Source organism: Schistocerca gregaria, chromosome 1, assembly GCF_023897955.1.
Source record: "Schistocerca gregaria isolate iqSchGreg1 chromosome 1, iqSchGreg1.2, whole genome shotgun sequence".
Lineage (NCBI taxonomy): Eukaryota > Metazoa > Arthropoda > Insecta > Orthoptera > Acrididae > Schistocerca > Schistocerca gregaria.
The window spans coordinates 644,558,044-644,584,812 of record NC_064920.1 but is presented as its reverse complement, the minus strand read 5'-3'; the positions used below and the strand labels follow the sequence as shown (position 1 = coordinate 644,584,812).

General features: G+C 40.9%; 1 protein-coding gene across 2 annotated transcripts in view; it reads left to right on the top strand.

Annotated features, from left to right (window-relative positions):
* LOC126360804 (uncharacterized) overlaps positions 1 to 26,321 on the top strand; it is a 66,019-nt gene extending 39,698 nt beyond the window's left edge. Inside the window, exons 5-7 of one of the 2 annotated variants that reach the window (XM_050007739.1) lie at positions 1,132 to 1,344; positions 3,044 to 3,166; positions 26,032 to 26,321. In XM_050007739.1, coding sequence (XP_049863696.1) covers positions 1,132 to 1,344; positions 3,044 to 3,166; positions 26,032 to 26,197 — 502 coding nt within the window. In that variant the 3' untranslated portion in view covers positions 26,198 to 26,321. The remainder of the gene's footprint in view (positions 1 to 1,131; positions 1,345 to 3,043; positions 3,167 to 26,031) is intronic. The other variant, XM_050007740.1, reaches the window with a different exon arrangement.
* Positions 26,322 to 26,769: the final 448 nt, after the last annotated feature.

The following is a 26,769-nucleotide window of genomic DNA, read 5'->3' as shown; positions in this document are numbered from 1 at the left end:
TTAGCTACCTTTCCCCCTTAGCGACCTTCCCCCCTTAGCTACCTCCCCCCCCTTAGCTACCTTCCCCCCTTAGCTACCTCCCCCCCTTAGCTACATTCCCCCCTTAGCTACCTCTCCCCCCCTTAGCTACCTTCCCCCCTTGGCTCTCCTTCCCCCTTGTCTTCCTTCTGCCCTTGGCTCTCCTTCCCCCTTGTCTTCCTTCTGCCCTTGGCTCCATTCTTCCCTGTGGCTCCCTTTTCTCCCTATGCCCCCCTCCCCCCTTGGCTCCCTTTCTCCCCCCTGGCTCCCTTACTCCCCTTTGGCTCTCTTTCTACCTCTTGGCTCCCTTTCTCCCCCGTGGCTCCCTTTCTCCCCATGGCCCCCTCCCACATTGGCATGATTTTTCCTCCTTGGTGCGCCTTCCCCCTCGTGATACCTTTTCCCTCCCTTTCGGTACCCTTTTCCCCCCTTGGGTCATCTTCTTTTCTTTCGTGCGCCTTTCTTCCCTTGATGTCCCTTTTTTTCCTTGGCACCCTTTCCCCCCCTTGGTGCCATTATTACCCCTTGGTACCACTTTCTTTCCTTGGTGGCTCTCCTCCCTTTGTTCCCCTTCTATCCTTGGGTCCCTCCTCTTGTTTCACTCCCCATTGGGTCCTTGCCCCTCTTGGTTCCCCTGCCCCTCCCCCCACTCTTGTCACCTTACCTCTCTCATCTCCTTGGCCTTGTAAGCCAAAACTAACTAAATTAATTTTGTAGGTCATTCATGTGTTTGTGCTTTTCTGGTATAAATAGGAAGTTGTTCTAAGATGCACCAATGAATCCATTAACATTATATTTGCCTTAAGCATCATGGCATATTTTTCTTTCTTTAAATTTTCTGTCTAGCATAACTGAACCTCTGAGAGTTCATGATATCATGTAGATATCTCATTTTCAGATTTCTTTCACTTAGAACTAGTTTTGTATTCTGTTTCCTCAATTAAGTTCCATCTAGTTAGAATATTTCATTATTTTGTGAAGATTTTCTATTTTAATCGGTAAAAATATTGGTAAAGCATTTAACCATTTGACTTTTCCAATTTCAAAATTTTATTTTGAGTGCCAAATTTCTTCGACTGTATTGAATCCTTAAGGTTCTTTATTTTGTTACAGTTATTCACCATTCTTCAACAGTTGCCTTAAAGAGGTTCCAGCAGAAACACGAGTACAAAGCATAAAGATTCTCCTGTATGCAGAATGCCTTATACGTTTTGTCTCTTTGACATACAAGGATCTAAGAGCGAAGAATGTAAGTGTGTGCCCCCAGTCGGAAAGTATCAGTACCCGGATACTTAATAACTTCACCGTTGCTTCTGACAGTGGAAGGTTAGTTAATCACTCTGCAATGTCTTTTCTGTATGGATTCTTTTCTGAACTTTGTTTTTTTTAAAACTTGATTGAGCATATTTTGCTGTTTGTGATCTTTATAGAGATTCTTTATCACTGTCTTTTAGTTTCTCAGTTTCTCTAAGCTCATGACTATTTTTCAATCCATGTCATTGCTGTATTTCCATGAAAAAAGGCGAGAGAGAGAAAGTTTATAGTTCCGTGGGCTACTTTAATTAATATATGAAGCACACAAGACTTTAGTTTTTGTGGATGACATTACTTCTGAGTCTTTATCTTTGCATATAGTCCAGGCTTTACTTCTGCTTATTTATGTAAAATACTTAACACCAACGCTATAGTGTAGGTCTGTTATGGTCATGTTATATGACTTTTAGCTATATTGCACAACAAGAATTTTCATTCTTGTAACTCTTTTACTTTGTTTGAAATTTTTAATATTGTTTATTTTTCTTTCTCAGTTGCACATCTTTTTACAGTATGGCAAGTGTGATAAAAATTACTCATACTGTAAATGATGTGGAACTGAGACAGAAAAAAAAGTATTTTTTAAAATGTATCAACACTGTTGTTGAATTTTCTCGTGATGAATGTGTTGGCAATAGTCTTTTGCATGGGTTTGTTACTGAAGCTAACATGTTTCATCTGACTCAGAATCATCAAGACATAAATGTTTTACGCCATTGTTTAAATCAGATGATGGCAACTGTTTCTTCTTTCTGTGGCTAAATATGGGTATTCTTTATTTTCATTGCTTGTATCTGTTCAAAACTTGACTGTAGTGTTTGCCACTACAAACCAATAACAGTAAAACTTGAAAACTATCAAATGTCTTAAGTATATGTGTGACAAACTTGACATACGAATAGAATAACTACTGGAAGAGACTTCATTAGCTAGATTTGATTTCTTACAAGTAAGAACCATGCAAAGTTGCCAATGTGTTTATAAATTTGACTTCTAAAAATGGGCCATTGTTTTCTTGGGGCAGAGAAGTTGCTATCTGTGAAAAGTCATGATTGTGTAAAGAACATAAATTACTCATTTTGTACAATAACTTGTATTTCCCTATGTTTGAAATTGATGCCAGCAGTTGCCTCTACGATTTAACACTTTGAGGGACCATGCCAGGTGCAACCCTTTAGGACTAATTGATCATGACCTAATACTGGAGTAAGTATTTTCTTGCCAACCTTAATACTGGAAAACATGTAGCACTGAAGATATGCTTAAGCCATCATTATTGGATACTGCAACCAATAGTCAGGCTTCACATAGTGCTAATTTGAGAGTATTTTTGGATCCACATACCAAGGAAATTAACATTTTATGTAACACAACTTCAAGCAGCACTGAAGTACAACCGCCAGTGTGGATGAAACCAGGAATAATTTTCATTGAGGTTATGTTATTCATAATATGAAAAGTATTAAATGTTACCAGTGCTGCCATTCTGGTATGCTAAACCTACATGAAAGGAATATGCAGTGACAATTGAAAATTTGTGCCAGACTGGGACTTGAATTGGAATTTCCTGCCTGTTGCAAGTAGCTGCCTTAGCCATTAGGCTATCTCAGCATTCCTCCAGGACTGGCTCAAACATTCGTTGTCACTGAAGTTTCCTCTTATAGCTTCCAGACACTTGTGCTTAGAATACCTTTTTTTCCCCTCATTTCAGGACAAGGCCACTGCATGTGAGAGATAAGGCAATTTGTCATGTCATAGTACTTGGATTATTGGCCAATAAATTCAAGTTGAATGTTGAACCTTTACTTGCATCTATCAAGATTGGAGCTACTAGGTATGATTTCTAGACTTCTTTTTCTCTATCTGTAGATTGTGATACTTCAGGTATGTATCAAATGCTGATAATCATCTGACACAAAGAAAAAATTGGATGAAAAGGCAAGTGAGTAAAAAGAGCAGTCTGATTTTGTGTAACTGGAGCAGGTGGCTTATCTACAACCAACCTATTTTGCAGGAATGGAAGGTGGTGGTGGTGGTGGTGGTGATGGTGGTGGTGAAGGTGAATTCACATACAGTAAAAATGGTTTGACATGAACACAGTTAACACAAAATATCGTGCAGTAGGCAGGAAGGAATCCACGTCAAACAGTGGTGCAATTGCAATCACATTAAACGGAACTGCAAGTCATGCAGTCTCACATGGAATCAAAACTGCCTGGGAATGGTCTCTCTGCCCTATGACCCATTGTGTTCTGTTGACCCGCCCAATTGCAGCACAGTTTGCGATGATTCCAAGGGCGTAATGACCTGACGAATGAGGAGTGGGTTCATGTACTCTTCTCGGATTAGAGCAGATTCAGTCTGAGTAATGATTCTGGACATACCCACACATGAAAGAGGTTGGAACATGTGGTGCACTCAGGAACATTGTCGAACATGTATCATTTTGTCGCTTTAGGTGTTATGGTGTTGGACAGCATAATGTTGCATAGGCATACTGCCCTCCAAATCTTTGAATGTGGTACACTTGCCAGTCTATGTTATTGTTACATCCTTCCCAGTGGCCATCTTTTCAAGGATGGATTTGGCCCAAATTTATTGTTATGGAAGACAGTGCATGACTGCACTGAACAGTGCAGTTGGAGGAGCTTTTAGAAAGAGAGAATATTCAGTGAATGGAATGGGAGTACCCATTTCCTTGACATAAATACCATTGAGAATGTATGGCTTGTGTAGTGAGGCTTATTGTAAGATGTCCACATGCACCAAAGACTACCCAGCAGTTGACAACTGTGCTGATTCAGGAGTGGAACGCCCAACCATAAGAACTCCTTACCAACCTTGTGGCCAGTGTGGGAGCACATTGCAGAGCATGTATTGCTGTCCATAGTGAACACAAATGCTATTAGGAACCATGTCCTACCTTTTGTTATATCCATGGCACCATTATAAATCACAGTGACTTCAGTGCAATTTTTGTCATGGAATAAAAGTGTCATTGTGATTTCTTTTAGTTACCTTCTCTACAATACTGTAGCATGTCTCCCTATTATTGAGCTATGTTTCTTGGCATAACACTTTTTCTGCAAAAGGTACTTTCATCCTTCAGTTTTTCACACCAGGGTGTTTTCAGAAAACGCTCCCTCTGAAATGTATGTGCAGTGTTAACAAATTCATCTTTCTGAAAACACTTCTCTTGCTAGTGCCCGTTTGAATTTTACTCATATTTATTTCATCAGTCATTTTATACCCACATATAAAACTGCAACTACTGCTTTTAATTTCCTTTTTTTTTTTTACTTTCATTGGTGTTTGTAGTACAGCATCCTCTCAAGATCTGCTAACCTAATCTTCCTAATCCTGTGTCATTTCAAATACAGCTACAATGTCATCGGTAAGTTCTTACTTCTTCTTCCTGAACTTTAATATGCTTTCAAAATTTTGCCTTTGTTTCCAGTGCTGCTTTCTCTACATATTGATCAGATTACATGAGGTATAGGCTACAATCCTGTCGCACAATCTTCTCAACTACTGTCTCACCTTCGTCTTCCTTAACTCCTAAAACTGTTGTCTGGGTCCTTTACAAGCAGTAGATAACTGTATGGCTCTGAGCACTATGAGGCTTAACATCTGAGGTCATCAGTCCTCTAGAACTTAGAACTACTTAAACCGAACATCACACACATCCATGCCCGAGGCAGGACTCAAACCTGCGACCGTAGTGGTGGCGCGGTTCCAGACTGAAGCACCTAGAACCGCTCGGCCACACTGGCCAGCAGATAACTGTATGCTCTCTGTATTTCATCTATGATAACTTTGGGATATCAGTGAACGTTTTCCACTCAGTATTGTCAAGAACTTTATCTAAAATCTCTAAATTCAGTGTATGTAGGTTAGCCTTTCTTCCACCTATCAATGGCATGTGTTCAGAAGATGATGTGTCCACCCCGATAGCTGAGTGGTCGGTGTGACTGATTGCCGTCCTTCGGGCCCGGGTTCGATGGTCACCCAATGTGGCATCAAATATAATAAGACCTGCACCAAGGTGGCTTAACCTGCCCCGTAAGGGCCTCCCGGCCAATTATGCCAAACGCTCATTTCCATTTCAGAAGATGATGCGATTTTTTTTTTTTAAGAAATTTGTTTATTTGTCCACATCAATGTTATCCCCTTCAAAGTAGTCTCCATTGAACCAACACTTTTTCCAGTCCAGCTTTTAGTTCTCTCTGGTGGGTTTTTAATCTCATCTGTGCCTGTAGAATAATAGCTCTGTAAAGTTGTTATTTTTAGGAACAGATAAAAATCGTATGAGTCTATGTCTGTATAAGGCCATTCCATCTTACCAGGTAGCATTTCCAAAAGGATTGACTGCAATCTGCAGAAACACTGTGTGAAGTGTGCTTTCTGACCACTTTGTGGAAAGTGGGTAACCACTCTATCCCATGCACTTGTGGCATGTCACACAATGGCCAGGCCAGCTAGCTTACAACAACCAAGCAAATCTGCTGTTGCAGGAAATTGTCTTAGTACTTGTTACTGTGTGGAGAATAACAACACAGACTTTGTTCCATGCACTCCCAGCTATTGGGACAGTACTACTAAGGAAGCAGTTGAGATTAAATTAGCAAGTGACAGAGATGGAAGCTTTTGCTTAAATTCAGTTTGGACTCCACCTCTCTCCTGAGTCAAATTATGGAGGGACAGAGTTAATGTTACTTGCTCACTTGTAGGTATATAATATTCAGCATCAGTAAATCATGACGCTGATAATCCTAGGTGACGCTGACCACCGCTAGGTGTGCAGTGGCACTAGTTGTTTCCATTGTGTGTGTGTTGTCTTTCTCCATACGCCATATTATGGTAGTTGGTCAGTGTAGCCCTCCCTACTGACAGTTCAAATTTCCTTTCACAATATTCTTCTCTTTTCCCTTTGTGGTGTCTCATATCATTTCCATGGGAAAGGCCATGCAACACCGTTACGATCTCCAAAGTATGGAAGATAGCTGCATGAATAAAATACAAAAAATAAATATAGCTTAGATGAACTTTGTAAAAATAGTATACCAACAAGAGGAGTCTCTTTGTACAGAGTCAAGCAAGATAAGGCAGTACACGTGTGTGCGGCCTGAGGGGTGAGCAGATGTCTAACTTGCTGATGGAGTGCACTATTCCATGCTGTCAACAGTTAAAGGTGCTTTGGAGGGGCCACCACAGAATATGTGAGCAGACTATTCCAAGAATGTTAACACTAATAAAGACATGAAAGAGACTGGTTGATTTTGGATGAAATTCCAGATTAAAAAGTATTGTTATGTGGTAATTGTGTAAGTTTATGGAAGGAAATATGATATTTAAAGTAAAGTCACTGTCAAAAATGATTTACGTAACTAAAGATAGGTGAAACCCTTCTCTCTTTTAGTGAAGCACTCGCACTTCAGATAAAGTCACTGATCACACCAAGAAGTCAAGTTGTAAGTGACTAGCAGGTCCAGCTCTTAACTAATATTAAAGGTGACCATCAGTCTTGTGTTAACACATTGTACATTCAGCCAGCTAAAGAGAAGGCACAATTACACTTGGTGGCAAGTATGGTGAACCACAGCAGCACTATGGAAAATTATAAACACTGCATATGTTGACTGTTATGGCCAGGACAGAGAGCAGTATGTGAATGAGAACAGAAGAGGGGAATTTTGAGGAATTTAAATGGTTTTAAGTGGAAGATTTGAAGAGAGATGACATTGTCAACTTATAGTAGTTATGAAATAACAAGAGGCTAGCAAATCATAAACAGTAGTTTTTGCTTACCAAATAAGAAGTCACTCGCAGAAGTGAGAGTTAAGGTGTTTTTGACTTGTAAAATTATGGAGAAGAGTGGTGGCTGCAAGTATTAGAAGGCTGTGCAGAAAGACAGCATGCTCAATTATGAGGGACACGGACGTTGATGCTGTCCGCATCGAGTCAAGCTTGGGTGTAGCGAATGCTGACACGAGAAGCTACTATAATGCCACTGCCTGCACCATGCTGTTCAACCTACAGATCCTGGACGTGGGTCATTTACACTGCAACGTGGCTTCCTCTCACCACTCTGGGTGAGCAGTTTTCATACTGGCTTTTGTTTGGAATGGCATATCTTTGTGGAGCACAGTACTGTTTAAGAATTCATTTTGTAAAAGATGTCATAAAAGCATTCGAGTTGTTATTGAACGGGTGACGTAGTGTATGCCTACGATTAGGAGGAAAATGGCATCTGAAATTCCTGAGTGGTTCTGCACCTTTCGGGGAGAGGCTAGAAGGAGAGACAAATAGGCTAGGATGAGAGATAAGGAAGAGGCTAGAAAAAGGGATGAAAATCTGTCACAACACTTCCAAAGTATCATCGAAGAAATGAAAAGAAATAATGAAAATGTAAAAACTGAGCTAAGTGAGAAAATCCTTACGTAAAAGTTGTAGTCTACATAAGAAGAGGTGACCAAAGTCATGGAGGAGCAAGGCATTTCTTAAGAAATACATAGAGAGACTTCATCATAGTTCGGCTTAAAAAAGGAGGCCACGATGTTTATTGCAAACTTCATCCACTCGTAGTACTCCATAAGGACAACAAAATGTGTAAGCAGTAGCATGTGATTCTAAAACATTATTACGAAAATTGCAAGATAATTTCGGCCGTCAAATATATACTTGTGCGTGGCCATTTGAGAAATCCCTTATACCTAGAAGGAGCCCGAAACGACTTGTTACCTCCAAGTTTGGACCAGCACAGACGGTTTTCAAACGATGTTCAATTAATTGTCGCTTTCGACATTATGAGTACAAGTTGTAGGATGGTATTTTTCGTTAAAATGTGGAAAACATAAAGTGAAAGTGCACCAGCTGCATTGAATAAATGCTATGTTTCCGCATACGCAAGGTCTTTTGAGGTTTTCTGAGGAAAAACAAACCTCGTTAACATTTTCAAAAACCTCTCTTGCAGCTGATAATTTGGAAGCAAACCATGCATAATGCAGCATTTCCTTAAATATCAGCGCTGATAATTGGTCATGCAGTATCGAGTGTATTTTAATAGCGTCTTCAGGAGAAGCAATTTCTCATTCTCTTTCGATTAAATACAAACAATTTTGAAGACACAGACAAGCATACATTTTCTACATCTACATCCATACTCCGCAAGCCACCTGCCGGTGTGTGGCGGAGGGTACCCTGAGTACCTCTATCGGTTCTCCTTTCTATTCCAGTCTTGTATTGTTCGTGGAAAGAAGGATTGTCGGTATGCTTCTGTGTGGGCTCTAATCTCTCTGATTTTATCCTCATGGTCTCTCCGCGAGATGTATGTAGGAGGGAGCAATATACTGCTTGACTCTTCGGTGACGGTATGTTCTCGAAACTTTAACAACAGCCCGTACCAAGCTACTGAGCGTCTCTCCTGCAGAGTCTTCCACTGGAGTTTATCTATCATCTCTGTAACGCTTTCGGGATTACTAAATGATCCTGTAACGAAGTGCGCTGCTCTCCGTTGGATCTTCTCTATCTCTTGTATCAAACCTATCTGGTACGGATCCCACACTGCTGAGCAGTATTCAAGCAGTGGGCGAACAAGCGTACTGTAACCTACTTCCTTTTTTTTCGGATTGCATTTCCTTAGGATTCCTTTAATGAATCTCAGTCTGTCATCTGCTATATCGAAGATCAACTTTACATGATCATTCCATTTTAAATCACCTCTAATGCGTACTCCCAGATAATTTATGGAATTAACTGCTTCCAGTTGCTGACCTGCTATTTTGTAGCTAAATGATAAGGGATCTATCTTTCTATGTATTCGCAGCACATTACACTTGTCTACATTGAGATTCAATTGCCATTCCCTGCACCATGCGTCAATTCGCTGCAGATCCTCCTGCATTTCAGTACAATTTTCCATTGTTGCAATCTCTCGATACACTACAGCATCATCCGCAAAAAACCTCAGTGAACTTCCGATGTCATCCACCAGGTCATTTATGTATATTGTGAATAGCAAAGGTCCTATGACGCTCCCCTGCGGCACACCTCAAATCACTCTTACTTCGGAAGACTTCGCTCCATTGAGAATGACATGCTGCTTTCTGTTATCTAGGAACTCTTCAATCCAATCACACAATTGGTCTGATAGTCCGTATGCTCTTACTTTGTTCATTAATCGACTGTGGGGAACTGTGTCAAACGCCTTGCGGAAGTCGAGAAACACAGCATCTACCTGTGAACCCATGTCTAAGGCCCTCTGAGTCTCGTGGACGAATAGCGCGATCTGGGTTTCACACGACCGTCTTTTTCGAAACTCATGCTGATTCCTACAGAGTAGATTTCTAGTCTCCAGAACAGACATTATACTCGAACATAATACGTGTTCCAAAATTCTACAACTGATCGACGTTAGAGATATAGGTCTATATTTCTGCACATCTGTTCAACCTCCCTTCTTGAAAACGGGGATGACCTGTGCCCTTTTCCAATGCTTTGGAACACTTCGCTCTTCTAGAGGCCTATGGTACACCGCTGCAAGAAGGGGGGCAAGTTCCTTCGCATACTCTGTGTAAAATCGAACTGGTATCCCATCGGGTCCAGTGGCCTTTCCTCTTTTGAGCAATTTTAATTGTTTCTCTATCCCTGTGTCGTCTATTTCTGTATCTACCATTTTGTCATCTGTGCGACAATCTAGAGAAGGAACTACAGTGCAGTCTTCCTCTGTGAAACACCTTTGGAAGAAGACATTTAGTATTTCGTCCTTTAGTCTGTCATCCTCTGTTTCAGTACCATTTTGGTCACAGAGTGTCTGGACATTTTGCTTTGATCCACCTACCGCTTTGACATAGGACCAAAATTTTTTAGGATTTTCTGCCAAGTCAGTACATAGAACTTTACTTTCGAATTCATTGAACGCCTCTCGCATAGCCCTCCGCACACTACATTTCGCTTCGTGTAATTTTTGTTTGTCTGCAAGGCTTTGGCTATGTTTATGTTTGCTGTGAAGTTCCCTTTGCTTCCGCAGCAGTTTTCTAACTCGGTTGTTGTACCACGGTGGCTCTTTTCCATCTCTTACGATCTTGCTTGGCACATACTGATCTAACGCATATTGTATGATGGTTTTGAACTTTGTCCACTGATACTCAACACTATCTGTACTTGAGACAAAACTTTTATGTTGAGCCGTCAGGTACTCTGTAATCTGCTTTTTGTCACTTTTGCTAAACAGAAAAATCTTCCTACCTTTTTTAATATTTCTATTTACGGCAGAAATCATCGATGCAGTAACCGCTTTATGATAGCTGATTCCCTGTTCTGCATTAACTGATTCAAATAGTTCGGGTCTGTTTGTCACCAGAAGGTCTAATATGTTATCGCCACGAGTCAGTTCTCTGTTTAACTGCTCAAGGTAGTTTTCAGATAAAGCACTTAAAAAAATTTCACGGGATTCTTTGTCCCTGCCACCTATTATGAACGTTTGAGTCTCCCAGTCTATATCCAGCAAAGTAAAATCTCCACCCAGAACTATAACATGGTGGGAAATCTACTCGAAATATTTTTCAAATTATTCTTCAGGTGCAAGCCACAACAGCTGCTGAGCCCGGGGGCCCGTGGAGACATCCAATTACCATGTCTGAGCCTGCTGTAACCGTGACCTTCACCCAAATCATTTCACAATTCCGATCTCCGACAATTTCCTTAGATATTATTGCACTTCTTATTGCTATAAACACGCCTCCCCCTTCACTGTCCAGCCTGTCTCTGCGGTATACATTCCAATCTGAGTTTAGGATTTCATTACTGTTTACGTCTGGTTTCAGCCAACTTTCTGTCCCTAGTAGTATGTGGGCGTTGTGACCGTTTATTAATGAGAGCAGTTGTGGGACCTTTCTATAGACGCTCCTGCAGTTTACTATTAGCACATTAATATTGTTATTCCCTGTTGCATTTTGCCTACTCCTACCTTGCCGCGTCTCAGGAGGCGTCTTGTCGGGCCTAGGGAGGGAATTCTCTAACCTAAATAACCCCCATGTGCACTCCACACGTACTCTGCTGCCCTTGTAGCCGCTTCCGGCGTGTAGTGCATGCCTGACCTATTCAGGGGGACCTTACATTTCTCCACCTGATAGCGGAGGTCGAGAGATTTGCATCCCAGATCTCCGCAGAATCGTCTGAGCCTCTGGTTTAAGCCTTCCACTCGGCTCCAAACCAGAGGACTATGATCGGTTCTGGGAACGATACTACAAATAGTTAGCTCTGATTCCACCCCGTGAGCGAGGCTTTCCACCTTCACCAATTCCGCCAACTGCCTGTACGAACTGAGGATGACCTCTGAAACCAGATGGCAGGAGTCATTGGTGCCGACATGAGCAACAATTTGCAGTCGGGTGCACCCAGTGCTCTCTATCGCCGCTGGTAGAGCCTTCTCCACATCTCGGATGAGACCCCCCAGCAAGCAGACAGAGTGAACACTGGCCTTCTTCCCTGACCATTCCGCTATTTCCCTAAGGGGCTCCATCACCCGCCTAACGTTGGAGCCCCAATAACTAATAAACCCCTCCCCCCGTGTGCCTGCTCAGACCTCGCTGAAGGAGCAGCCACATGTCCACTCACAGGCAGAGCGGGCGATGCCACACGGCCAGCCTCCACATTTACCCTCCGCCTCGTGCGCCGCGAACGCTGCTGAACCCACCACTCCCCTTAGGGAGAGGGTTGCCCAATTGCGCCCGGTACCCGCGAAGATGTCTCAACAGCAGGGACAGTGGGTGAAGCATGTAACACCTGGGGTGTACCTTGCGACGCACCAGACTCCCCACTGCCACTACACTCCGAGGCAGCAGCCTGAAGACGGCTGACCGCGGCCATCAACACGCTCAGCTGTTCGCAAAGAGTGGCCAGCTCCTCCTGCATCCATACACAGCAGTCACACATCCTATCCATCCTAAGGAATCAATTTACTGAAGAGACTTAATCAACTTTTAACTAGACTGCTAATTCACTAAAGGCGGCTGATTATTGACTAAACTGTGATTGCTAACCACTTCTTGTAGAAAACAATGAAAATAGCACTACCTGTCTCTGGACTGTATTGAAAACAAACACTAGCACTACTGGCACTATGGCTGACTAAAGGGACTCTCTCTGACTGTACTCAAAACAAACACGAGATCTATGGAACATTATTAACAGCACTCGACAATTAAAGCTTCCTAAAAGCAAAAACACACGGAAGAAGAAGTGACAAGTAATAAAAATACAGTTAATACTTAAATTAACAGCTGCACAGCAGACGTGAAGCAGTATCACTTTATGTGTTTGGTCGTTTACTAGTCGATAGTTATAAATATACATTATTTGTGATAATAAAAATATGTAGACTGCCAAATAACATTGTAAATTTAATAAAAGTTCATCTGATTAATCATATTTTTCCCATTATATCAATTGTAACATAAATAGTAAAGAAAATGTGCTAGAAATAAAAAAAAAATGACAAACAGGACTCGATCCCGCGATTACGAGGCTTGAACACTAACCACTCGGACTGTCGTTGCTTCATGGTAGAAATGGCCGTGCACAGGTGTATATTTGACAACTGAAATTATTTTGCGATTTTCTCAATAACGCTTGAGAAGTACGCGCTACTGCTAAAACATTTTGTTGTCCTAATGGAGTCCTACAAGTATACGAAGTTTGCAGTAAATCTGCATTCCAAACATTGTGGCCTCCCCTTGTTAGTGCAGAAGGAAGTAGATGAATATGTTAAAGAGTGTCATAGAAATGTGGAGATCAGAGAGTTTGCAGAACATGAATGTAAAAATGTAAATGAACCAATCTCAGATGCATGTACACATATTGAGATGTTGGAACATTATAGTGAGTCCAATTACACTTTTGTGTCAAATGTATCTACAACTAGTTTGGAGGAAAAGATAGAGGCTTTAGTAGACCAGAAGTTTTAAGAAAAGACCAAAAATTCAAGTAGTATTAACTTGTGTGGGGATAATACTACAGACAAAAGGTGGAATTTAAAAAGTTATAGGACAAAATTGCTAAAACCCGACAGGCAATAAAATTGGGAGAACAAGGGAACAGAACCCCAAATCTAAATCTATTTGAAGAGTTGCAGTTAGGGAGTGCCATTAACTTGTCTAAGGTTTACCTGAGTTCAAGCAAGATGGGGATGCGCACCCAACACACTTCCTGGGAGTATTTTCAAGATCTTTGACGCAAAAATGGGAAGACACAAAAATGATAAATTTTGCACTAAGTTATTTTGTAGGTGATGCAGTAGAATGGAGTGCAATCCTTTCTGAGGAGTTTGCATCCTGAGTTGATTTTCAGAAAAGATTTAAGAAAAAAATTCTGGCTCAGGAAATTCAGGCAAAGTTAACATTGAATGGCATTTAACATGATCAAAATATGTAGATAATCTGGTAGAGGAAATTCATCACACAAAGGTTTTGTTAGGGAGGTTACCTCATATACGAAAGGAGATTTTGTACAGGGGGCCCACATTGGATGATTTGTTGATGTTTTTGGAAAGTCTAAATGCAGTGAGCAAAGAACGTTGTGACTTTAGTCATGGAGATAGAAATGAATATCAAAATGGTGACACAAATGGAGCCAGTACTAATAACAGCAGACTTCAAAAGGAAAGAAATGTAAATTTTTGTTGAATAGCCTGAAATAATCCGAAAGGGCCATCAAACATAGCACCTATCAAAAAACTCAAACTTGCACATGCCGGTTCCAAATTCTGTAACAAATATAATTTACAGAACAATTCAATTATTCCAATGCAGCCAATGATAGTGATGGAAAACATACAGCTTCCCAGAACCAGGACTATGATCCAGGACATATTGATTGTTCTTTCATGCAAACTATACCAGTGAAAGAATGGATTTTAGAAGAACAACAATTGGAAGACACTGAGAATAATTTTAAATCAGTAGAGCGGGGGGAATAAACCATCAGAAGATACATAAGTATGTCGAATCAGGAAGTGAAACCTTGCTTCTTTTAGAGTCATTATTATTAATAATAATTTAAGACCCAAAGACGTACACCTACATGTCCAGTGACAGGAGTATACATTGTTGGTATAGAAATAAAACGAGAAGTAAGATTACATTTAATGCTGGGGAATTATATGTGTATGCAAACACTTTTAGTAGTGCCCCATTTCAGTGTGCAGTTATTGCTCGGCATTGATTTGAATATTGCAAATAAAGTAACTTCAGATTTTGCTGCCTGAGAATTGACATGTAATTACAACAATCAGTATTATGTGACAGCATTTAAGAATAGGGGAGTAATAAGTAACATAAAATATGGGATAAGGCTAGAGGCTACATGAAGCACATTGAGTGCTGAGAAACCTAGTGATCGGCAAGAATTTTTACACTTGCAAATAACGCTAAAAGCATTTGAATCAGTTTTGTTAACAGGACAACAAAAAGAGGACTTATACCAAACATTGTTACAGTTTGAAAGATGTTCTCAGATACACCAGCAGTACTTGGAGATTATATATGTAGCCTTAAGATAAAAGAAGATACCAATTTTTTTTTTTTTTTGTAAATCTTTTCCCATACTACTGGGTATGCAACCAGTGGTGCAGGACACATCCGGTGTATGAACATGTAGAAATGGCATAAGGTAGACTAGTCTGTATTGACGAATTACTGGTAAAATTTGAACAAGCACATTATTTTAGCTCCATGCATTTGACCTTGGAGGGTTAGCAGGTTATAACTGATGAAAATTTGAGAAAATTTACCATTTGGTTTGAATATTTCAGTGTCCATGTTCATTAGAGCTTTGGATGCAGAATTAGGTAAGAACCTACTAAAAAAGTTAATTATTTATGTAAATGATGTATTACTAATATCAAAAACTTGGGAAGAACATTCTAATCTATTAACAAGAACTTTGGAAAGGTTTTATGTTAAAGGTATTACAATTAAACTTTCTAAATGACGTCAAAGGATATCAAAGATTGTCTCAAACCAAGGAATGTGAAACAGTTAAGATTGTTTCTAGGCTTAGTAGGATTTTATACAGGGGCAACCTGTGAATGATCCAATGCTACAAATACTTGTCAAACAAAAGTTAAACTGGCTTTGGAGTGGAGAGCAGTCAGAAGCATTCAATAATATTAACTTAGCATTGGTAGAGGCACCACTCTTAACCCTTTAACTGCTCTGGACATGTCAACGTGCACACCTTTGTACCTGTCCCTGTGCGCTTTGAACATGTTTATGTGCACCACCAGTCCTTCTTCCTGATACTCTGAATGTGTCTACACTCATATTGGTAGTTGTGTGATGTGATGCACATTGTGAAGAGAGAAAGAAGGAAGGTTTATAGGGTACGTTACCCCACAGATCGGAACCTACATCAGGTTAGGGAGGACCCGAAGGAGGGATGAACCAACCACATTTTTTAGGATGATGGGAGAAGAAGGTTAGGGGTGGACACCACATCAAGCTTCTGTACTATGGGGAAAGATTAGCTATACCTAGAAATGCTGTAGAGTGAAGGAAATTTATTAAAGGGCAAATGTTTTATTTGAAACAAGTTTTCTGCCAAACTGGAGAAAGTATGACATAACAGTAAATAGGGAATTATGAGAGTTACCTGTTTTGTGCTGAATCAACCGTATTTGAGTTACAATGCAGTGTTTCCCTGAACATGATATTCTTGTATGTGAAGTATAAATATTATTTGGAATCTTAATAGTTTTGGAACCAAGAGTTCCCTTTGGCCAACAGATTGTAATTTGATGAATAATTGTAATTAAAAAAAATAGGTGTGATACATTTTCATTTTAAATAATACGAAAATGTTAAAGAGATACTTAAAGGAAACAAATGCAGAGTATTATTAAGAATTAGAGACAAATGTTCAGCAGAATTTGAGAAAATGGACTATACTGACCATGTGTGGATGAGTGGCATTTGTGTGAATTTGTGTGTGTGTGTTTCTACATCTGATGGATGACTTTCATAGCCAACAATCTACTTTTAAAGGTGCCTGTCCATCACTCATCACCACCTCTGTGTGGTGAGGAGCAATCTATTCAAACGTAATTTATCATGCGTTATCCAAGAATTTTTACAAGAGCCTTTTCTTTTTGCCTAGTTTTTTCTCTCTTGCAGTCACTGTTTCATGCCTCATGCTCCCTTGAAACTCTTTAACAGTCTCTATATATTTCAACAATATGAAAAAAGATAGATTGCTGCTCAACTTATAGAGGAGAGGTTGAGTTGCAGACAGGCACAACAAAAAGAGTGCTATACATTTTAGTTTTTGGCTGAAAGGCCTTCTTTTGGAGTAGAGAACACACATACACACACACACACAATAACAACTCACACACACATAACCACTATCTATGGTCATTGGGACCAAACTGAGTCATAACTGTGCCTGATTGTAACAAAAATCCGGTGCTGGTTGTGAGAAGAAGGCATGATGTGGAGAGGTGGGGGGGGGGGGGGGGGGGGGTATTGTGCTGCTTTTGTGAGTGTGCATTGACATGATGGGGGAAGGGTAGTTTGGAGGTTTTTTCAGGAGGGGGGGGGGGAGGGGAGGAGGGAAATACAGAAGAAGAAATGGACCAGTGGGTGTGTTGGTGGAACAGAAGGTGCGGATAGTGCTGGAGTGGGAGAGCAGGGAAGGGGTGGAAGACAGGAACTATCGAAGGTTGAGGCCACGGGAAGTTAGAGGAACAAACAATGTGCTGCAGTGGGAGTTCCTACCTGCGCCATCGAGAAAAGCTGATGTTGGTAAGAAGAATCCAGGTGGTGCAGGCTGTGAAGCAGTCATTGAAGTGAAGTACATTGTGTTGGGCAGCAACTGGGTGGTCCAGCTGTCTCTTAGGACAGTTTGTTGGTGGCCATTCATGCAGACAGCCAGCTCAATGATTGTCATGCCCATGTAGGAAGCAGGACGGTGGTTCCAGGTTAGTGTGTATATCACATGACTGCATTTACAGGTAGCCTTGCCTCTGATGAGATAGGTGATGCTTGTGATCGGTCTGGAGTGGACGTATGGGAGAGGTCTTGTTGGAAAGATATGAGTCATGTGACAAGGGGTTGGTGGCAGAGGTGGAATAAGGATGGACAAGGGTACCTCTTGGTGGGTGGCAGAATACCACTGAAGGAGAGGTGGGAAGGATAGGGGGTAGGATATTCTTCATTTCAGGGTATGACGAGAGATAGTCGAAACCCTGGCAGAGAATGTGATTCACTTGCTCGAGTCCTGGATGTGGCTGAATGGTGGGTATGTGGGAGATGGTAGGTGACTGGTCAGAAAAGGTTTGGAGATCTGCGTATGTACAAAGTTGGCAGGGTATTTCAGTCTGTGAAGGCATAGGTGAGACCCTTAGTATATTTGAAGAGAGACTGCTTGTCACTGCAGATGCAATGATCATGAATGGCTAGGCTGTATGGAAAGGACTTCTGGGTATGGAATGATGGGCAGCTGTCAAATTGGAGGTTTTGCTTGTGGCCAGTAGATTTGATGTGGGCAGCAGCACTGATGTAGCCGTCCTTGAGGTGGAAGTCAACGCCAAGGAAGGTGGCTTGTTCGGTTGAGGAGTACCATGTGAAGCAAATGGGAGAAAAAGTGTTGAGATTCTTGAGAAACATGGATAGGATGTCCTCACCCTCAGTCCAGATCATGAAGGTGTCTTCAGTGAATCAGAACCAGTCTAGGGGTATCGGAGTATGGGTGGTTAGGAAGAATGCCTCTAGATAGCCTGTGAATAAGTTGCATAGGATTGTGCGATGCAAGTGCCCATTGCTGTACCATGGATTTGTTTGTAGGTGATAACTTCAAAGGAGAAATAATTGTGGGTGAGGATATAATTGATCATGGTGACCAGGAGGAAGGTCATAGTTTAGGAATCAGTTGGGCATTGGGAAAGGTAGAGTTCAATAATGGCAAGACTGTGGGCATTTGGAATGTTTATGTAGAGAAAGATGGCATCAGCAGTAGTGAGCAGGTCACCATGCGGTAAAGGAACAGGAACAGTGGAGAGTTGCTGAGGGAAATGGTTGGTGTCTTTTATATAGGAGGGTAGATTACAGGTCATAGGCTGAAGACTTTGGTCCACAAGAGCAGAGATTGTCTTAGTGAGGTCACAGTAATCAGCCACAATGGGGCATCCTTATCGAAGACCCATCTCCCTTTCTTCAATTTGTTGAGTTGTAAGGGTAAAAACTCAATGAATAATGAAATCACTAACTCATCAATAGTTGCATGAATAAAACTGAGAACTTTACTAGTACTCTTATGAATCCTTCTTGAGAGCTCTTAGGTCCACGCAATGCCAGCACTGGCTGGCACTGCAGCTTGGCTGCAGTTTTTGTGTTCTATTGGGAGGAGTGGGTGAGGGGAGAAATGAGGTGGGAATAGGAGTTTGGGTTGAAAAGGGTGACAGATGGCTGGGGGAGAGAGGCAGCAGATGCATAGGACAGGAATGTGATACAGGCAAGCTTATTTCAGCTGCAGGCAATGGGAGTTATGTGTAGCACACAATAATGACTGGGCTTCAGATTCTTATCACCTTGCCTGGAAATGAGGAGCATCCTACCTGCAACTTCCAAAATGGTATTCCATCACCCACCTTGTATGTGCAGTACCCTGTTCTATTTTTATGTCACACCAACTCCAACCACTTGTCATATGAATCATACCCCTGTAGAAGACCCAGATGAATTACCTGTCCAATACATCCACCTTGCACATCCTACTCCAGTCCTGCCACAGGTGTATCCTAAACTATTAGAGGCAGAGTCACCTGTGAAAAGGCAAGCCATGTAGCAGCTCTGCTGTAATTTCAACAACACATGTTACATGGGCATGGCGATCAACCAGCTAAATGCACTGCCATCACCAAACTGTGGGTGAGAATGGAGTTGACAACCCACTAGCAGATAATGTTGTTTACCACATCTTGCTCAACCTAAATTTCTGCTTCACAACCCTTGTCATCTGGGTCCTCCATACATTTTCTCCTCCCCCACCAACACCAGATTCTCTGAATAATGTACATGGAGTTGTCCTTGCAACACATTCTTCGACCTTGTAATACTTCTGGCCTCTATCACTGGTAGACCCTGCCCCATCTCTGGTAGACCCTGCCCCATCTCTGGTAGACTCTGCCCCATGACCCTTCATTCATCCTACAGTCACATCATTTTCTCTATAGTTTCCCTCTTTGTCTTCCCCTTGTTCTACCTCTCCCTCCTAATGCACTCCACTGCATCATCATATGCTACACACAACTCCCTCTGCCTGCAACCAAAATGAGTGTACAGGTCCCATATTTCTATCCTTGGCACCTGGTGCCCATTCTTCCCAGCTGTCAGCCACCCTTCCCAAACACTTCCTCCTGCCTCCTTTTTCACCTCACCCACTCCTCCTGACACAACACCAGTCAAGTTGGAGTGCTGGCAGAATGTAGTCAGCTTGGATAATATGCTCTACAAGTGTGTGTGTGTGTGTGTGTGTGTGTGTGTGTGTGTGTGTGTGTGTGTGTATTGTGTAGGAAGGGGGGGAGGGAGGGGGTTATTGCACCTGCTGCGCATGCACATGTGTATGCTCTATAGCTCTGAAGGAGGATTCTTCTGAATGCTAGCAAAGTGTTCAGACTTGTTTATCTGCCTATTAACAACTTATAGACCTATATCTCTAACGTCGATCAGTTGTAGAATTTTGGATCACGATTTTGTTAGAGTATAATCACTTTTCTGGAGACTAGAAATCTACTCTGTAGGAATCAGCATGGGTTTAGAAAAAGACGGTCGTGTGAATCTCAGCTTGCGCTATTCGTCCACGAGACTCAGAGGGCCATAGACACGGGTTCCCAAGTAGATGCCGTGTTTCTTGACTTCCGCAAGGCGTTTGATACAGTTCCCCACAGTCGTTTAATGAACAAAGTAAGAGCATATGGATTATCAGACCAATTGTGTGATTGGATTGACGAGTTCTTAGATAACAGAACGCAGCATGTCATTCTCAATGGAGAGATGTCTTCCGAAGTAAAGAGTGATTTCAGGTGTGCCGAAGGGGAGTGTCGTAGGACCATTGCTATTCACAATATACATAAATGACATTGTGGATGACATCGGAAGTTCACTGAGGCTTTTTGCGGATGATGCTGTGGTATATTGAGAGGTTGTAACAATGGAAAATTGTACTGAAATGCAGGAGGATCTGCAGCGAATTGACGCATGGTGCAGGGAATAGCAATTGAATCTCAATGTAGACAAGTGTAATGTGCTGCGAATACATAGAAAGATAGATTCCTTATCATTTAGCTACAAAATAGCAGGTCAGCAACTGGAAGCAGTTAATTCCATAAATTATATGGGAGTACGCATTAGGAGTGATTTAAAATGGAATGATCATATAAAGTTGATCGTCGATCTAGCAGATGCCAGACTGAGATTCATTGGAAGAATCCTAAGGAAATGCAATCCGAAAACAAAGGAAGTAGGTTACAGTACGCTTGTTCGCCCACTGCTTGAATACTGCTCAGCAGTGTGGGATCCGTACCAGATAGGTTTGATACAAGAGATAGAGAAGATCCAACGGAGAGCAGCACGCTTCGTTACAGGATCATTTAGTAATCGTGAAAGCTTTACGAAGATGATAGATAAACTCCAGTGGAAGACTGCAGGAGAGACGCTCAGTAGCTCAGTACGGGCTTTTGTTGAAGTTTCTAGAACATACCTTCACCCAAGAGTCAAGCAGTATATTGCTCCCTCCTACGTATATCTCGCGAAGAGACCATGAGCCCACACAGAAGCATACCGACAATCCTTCTTTCCACGAACAATACGAGACTGGAATAGAAGGGAGAACCGGTAGAGGTACTCAAGGTATCATGCACCGTCGGGTGGCTTGCGGAGTATGGATGTAGATGTAGATGTGCCTCCACTATTCAGTGAGTTGTTACCTTCCCTCCTTAAAGTATTTACCATGATATAATCTATGTGAAATCTTCCATTATCTATTCCACAAGTACGGCTTTCTTTTATTATTCGTGATTAAATAGTGGTCTATCAAAATTCTACCAAGTAGCTGCCTGTTTAATCTCCCGCCCCCTGTCCCAACCCTTTGTCCATGTTTTTCTACCATTCTTTTGTTCCTTCTCTCACTTTTCAGTTCCTGTCTCCCATCACAGTTAAATTTTCATCTGTTTGAATGAACTGAATAATTTATTTTGCCATATGTATCAGTCTCTCTTTCCCTATATATTGAACTTTAACCTATCCATTTCTCTTTTCCACTTCTATAACATAACCAACACAATTAAGGGCTCTAACTTTCCATGCCCTGCCCTATAAAATGGCAGATTTGTTTTTCCTTCTAATATGCACACCTGGCTATTCCCCGTCTCGACATAAAAAAAAAGCTATGAAAAAGTCCTGTGCTCTTGAACAAGCAAATGTTAGTTTGGCTGTTCCAGAGATATCCTTCCAACATTGTTGCACCTATGCTTAAGATGTCTGTATTGTTGAGGAACATAAACATCTCTAATGTGGCAAGATCCAAGGACCATGAAAGGATGGTATGGGGAGCTGATAGTGATGTATTGCACCTGGAAATTTAAATTCATTTCAAGATACACCATATTTTCTCCAACCATTTACTTATTTAATTATAACTTTTGGTTAACTGAAAGTGAGAAATGATCAGTTCCCTGGAGAGATCACAGAATAACACTTCCCGTAAAGGAAAGCTTCGCTGCCATTGTTGTGATGCAAAATGTGGTTGTACGTGCACACACACACACACACACACAAACTAGAGCCCTTGTTTATTCAGATCATATTTCCACTTACCCCCCCCCCCCCCCCCCCCCCCCAATTCCCACCATAATCAACAGCTCATTCGACTAAGTTCTGCATCCATGCAACACTTTTCTTTAAGAGTATTAAAGCTATTTAGAAACCTCTCTGGAAATTTGATCATCTCTCATTTACAGTCAACATTTTTTCCCCTACAATATTGTACAATACAAGTAGTGTGTGAATGGTACTTGATCACACAATATTATTATTTCACACGTGGGTCTAGTGACTGTCTGTATCATATAAATAGCCAGCTTCATATAAACAATGAAAAATGTCAGCAAAGTTAAGACTTCCATAAAAATATTTGTAAGATCTTTGAACAGTGAAAACTGCATAAGTAATGCTGAGTAACTCTTTACCATATTTCTGATAGAAAATAATCAACCACTAGCATGTTCTGATCATGCAGGCCCTCTCTTTTGTAAAGTGTGTTCATGTTCAGCAGTATCAAAGAAATAATGCTCCAGAATGAAAATTGATGCAATACTGCGATGCTTAGCTGCATCAGTACAAAGTGAAATTGCAGGTGTTGTCAAAAATATCCCATTTGCTTTGAACACTGATAGTACCAGAATGAATGAAACAAAACTCTATCCAGTTGTGTCTTATTTCACTGTGGAAATTAACAAAATACGCTTAGTGATACTATCTGTAAAAGAGTCTACAGTGAAGGTATTTTTAATATTTTAAATACAGAATTAAGAGAAAAGGATATTCCTTGGAAGAACTGCAGTGCTGTCTCATAAGACCGACAGAAAAAAATCGCAGCACCAAGGTGTTAAGGAGACGCAACATAAACGAAAGGTGGTAGGTGTGTTTCTATGTCTGAAACGTGATGACTATTCAAATTTCATGCCAGTTGCATAAGAATGGTGCTAGTAACTCCACTGTGCGGATCCGAAATCAGGTTTTCTTTAAATACACACTGTAATGGTCATGAGTGTCAGTTACCTTTGAGGTTGGACATGGTGAGTTGATGTTGGTCAAGAATACCATTAAGAACCAAGACGCCATTGTCAGCACCTCACTGAGTTTCAGTGACGTCATGTAATAGGGCTACAAGAAGCTGGATGTTCCTTCTGTGATATTGCAGAAAGACTTGGCAGGAATGTGGCCACTGGACATGGAGCTGGCAGCAGTGGTCACGAGAATTTACAGTCGCAAGAAGGCTGGACTCCGGATGGCCAGGTGGCATTGCCGAGAGAGAAGGCCATCGTGTTTGGTTTATGGCACTGGCACATCATACTGCGTGTGCAGCAGCAATTTGAGCAGCACTAGGCACCACAGTGACACAGCAAACTGTTAAAAATTAGATAATTCAAGGACACTCCGAGCCAGATGCCCTGTAATGTGCATTCCACTAACCCCCAAACCAATGCCGTTTGCGACTTCAGTGGTGTCAAGCTAGAGCTCATTGGAGGGGAGGATGGAGGTTTGTTGTGTTTTATGATGAAATTTAGTTCTGGTTATGTGCAAATGATGGCCGTGTGTTGATCAGTTGAAGGCCTACAATCAACCTGTCTGCATGCTAGATGCACTGGACCTATGCCTGGAGTTGTGGTCTGGGGTGCAATTTCATATAACAGCAGGAGCTCTTTCGTGCTTATCCCATGCACCCTGACTGCAAAATTGTATGCCAGTCTGATGATTGAACCTGTTGTGCTGGTATTCATGAACAGCAATCCAGGGCGTGTTGTCCAATAGGGTAGCATTCCCCCACATACCACTATTGTAATGCAACATGCTCTTCAGCATGTTGACATGTTGCCTTAGCCTGCTGGATCACCAGATCTGTCTCCAATTGAGTACAAATTGGACATCATCGGAATACAACTCCAGCGTCAACTGCAAACAGCCTTAACCATCCCTGTACTGAGTGACTAAGTGCAACAGGCAAAGCAACTCCATCCCACAAACTGATGTCTGGCACCTGCACAACACAATGCCTGCACATTTGCATGCTTGCAATTCAACACTCTGGTGGTTAATCTGGTTATTAATGTACCAGCATTTCATATTTGCAATGGCTTGTCTCACACTTACATTAACATGCGGTCTTGCAATGTTAACCACTTAAATATGTTACCTAGACAAATATATTCCCGAGATTTCGTTACTCTACATTAAGTATTCTTTGTGTTGCAATTGTTGTGTGTAATTGTGTTTGAAGTGTCACTGTATATTTTTGTTTGCTTTGCCTATTACACTTTTTTTTAAACATGGCTTAGAAATTCTTTGTGTAATTAACAGTTCTGAAGGTATGTTTGATTAATGCAAGAGTTGTGATTTCAGTTCCGTTTTTACTTCTTCGAAAACTTCTTTCACTGTGCTTACCATTTATTCATTGTTTTTAACTGTTTTGCCCTTTGAAAATTGGTCTTATTTCATGCTCGACTAACATTTTACTTTAAAATAACATTTGTGTGTTATATTTTGGAAAACCTAACTTTGAGATCTTATTTTTAAATTTCCAGCACCCTTTCTTGTCTTTCTTACTAGGGGTTAAAGGCATAAGGTTTTACTTGTCAAGCGTTACAACAAGGCTTCAACTCGAGATTTTTACTGTCAATTTCTAAAAAGAACAATGGGGAAGGGCTCCCAGACCCTACTCCCCAGTTCTCTTGTCCCATTACTAATAACTGCTTTCAAAACTTGGCATCCCTGTCAGTGTAGGAAGGCTTTGTTGGATAATATTACATGGCCAGGTCAGTGAATCATCCAGACTGTTTCACCTCTGCAACTACTGAAAAGACTGATACTCCTCTTCAAGGATCATTGTTAGTTTGGCCACTTCATAACCCTTTCTGTGTTGTCTCAAAATCTAAATTATGGCTACCTGTATCAGTGAGGCATGCAAGCCATCCTACTGTGGGAAGAACCAAGGTTTGTGAGGAAACACGTGGTATAAATTGATTGATGACATAATGCCTTTAGAGTGAAAAGATTGTATAAACACTCCACAAGGAAAAATATATTTTGTTTCCAAATATGTCGCCATACAGACAAACCCAATGAATAATGAATTCTAGACAGGGTATTAAGGAGACGTGGTTGTTGTAATTCTTATAACAGCATTATGAGATTAAGCTTATTTCATATAAAATTTGATAACCTGGAAGAAATGTGAAAGCAAATAGAATTAGTAGAATTGTGGGTCTTGTTGTTGTGTTGTGATGATCACGTGGTGTAGTGATAGTGTCTGAATAAATCACTCAAATCTGCATTGATATTAACAGCTGCAGTGAGAGGTAAGTGATAAACGTTGGAGGCTGCAAGTACCATATAGATATTTGCACCGTTTATAGGTACCAACATGATGTTTGGAAATGTGAACTGCCAGTTAAGAATCAAGATGGCTTCTTACTTTATAATGAGATTAGTAAATTCCATGTTTGAATATCACTTAAAAAGCCTTTAGAAGTGATTAAAGAATAAATTAGCATGTAGACTAAAATATAATGCTTGTGAAATTGCTTCAAACTGTAGGTCATAAATACCAAGGTTTTGTCATCACAATTACGTGAAAAATTGTGCACTGAAGAACCTGTATTTATTGCTACCTCTGCATCTTAGTTTATTTGGAATATTACAAAGATATCAGAGGAGCATTCTGGAAGGAAATTGAGGTAGATGACAAAATGTGGCTACTCATATCGGGGAATTAGACTGTGGATGTACATCTTTTCAGTGGTGTAGAGTAGCATCTGTCTCTGTTATGAGGTAGTGAGTAACTGCTTCTTGTTTCATGTAAAATATTGTTAGACTTGTTTCTTGAGCTCTATGCACATTTGAAAACAATTTTTTTTTTCCTCTTCAGATTGCAGCAATTGTGTCGTGCAATAGGAGCAGTGCCAAGTGTGTCAAATAAAAATATTGTAGTTTTGAAGGCACCATTACCTCCATTAACATCTGTTGGTGGTGGTGGTGGTGGTGGTGGTGCTGGCAGAAATCGTCGCACAGGAAGAGGAGGACGTCAGCAGTAGCAAGCCAAGTGCAAATTTTTATTTTGTGCTGCAAGAAAAGTAAAATGTTATCTCTGTTGTTATATTCTCTCTGAATATTTTTCATATATTGTAAATTAATATCTGATTAAAGTTCAGATAAGTATCTTTGGTTGATGATTTCAACATTGTATTTATCCTTTATTTGATGTCAAAAAAACTTGTTTTACGTCTCAATATATTTTTAAATATAATACAACTCCTCCTGCCCCCAAATTCTTTTTGTGTATGAGGGGCACTCAATAAGAAATCCAATACATTTTTTTCTCAGCCATATTTTGTTGAAAAAGTGCTGAATTTGTTCCGGGATATAGTTAACTATTCCCATTTCAGCCCTTGTAGTTTCATGAAAACCAGGTGCATTCCAAGCAGAGCCGTCATTGAGTTCCTTTTGGTGAAAAACTAGACCCCACAGATTTTCATAGGCACTTGCAGAATGTCTGTGGAGACTTGGCAGTGCAAAAGAAATATATATATATATATATTAAAAACAAAGATTCCAAGACTTACCAAGCGGGAAAGCACCAGTAGAGAGGCACAATAAAAAAACACAC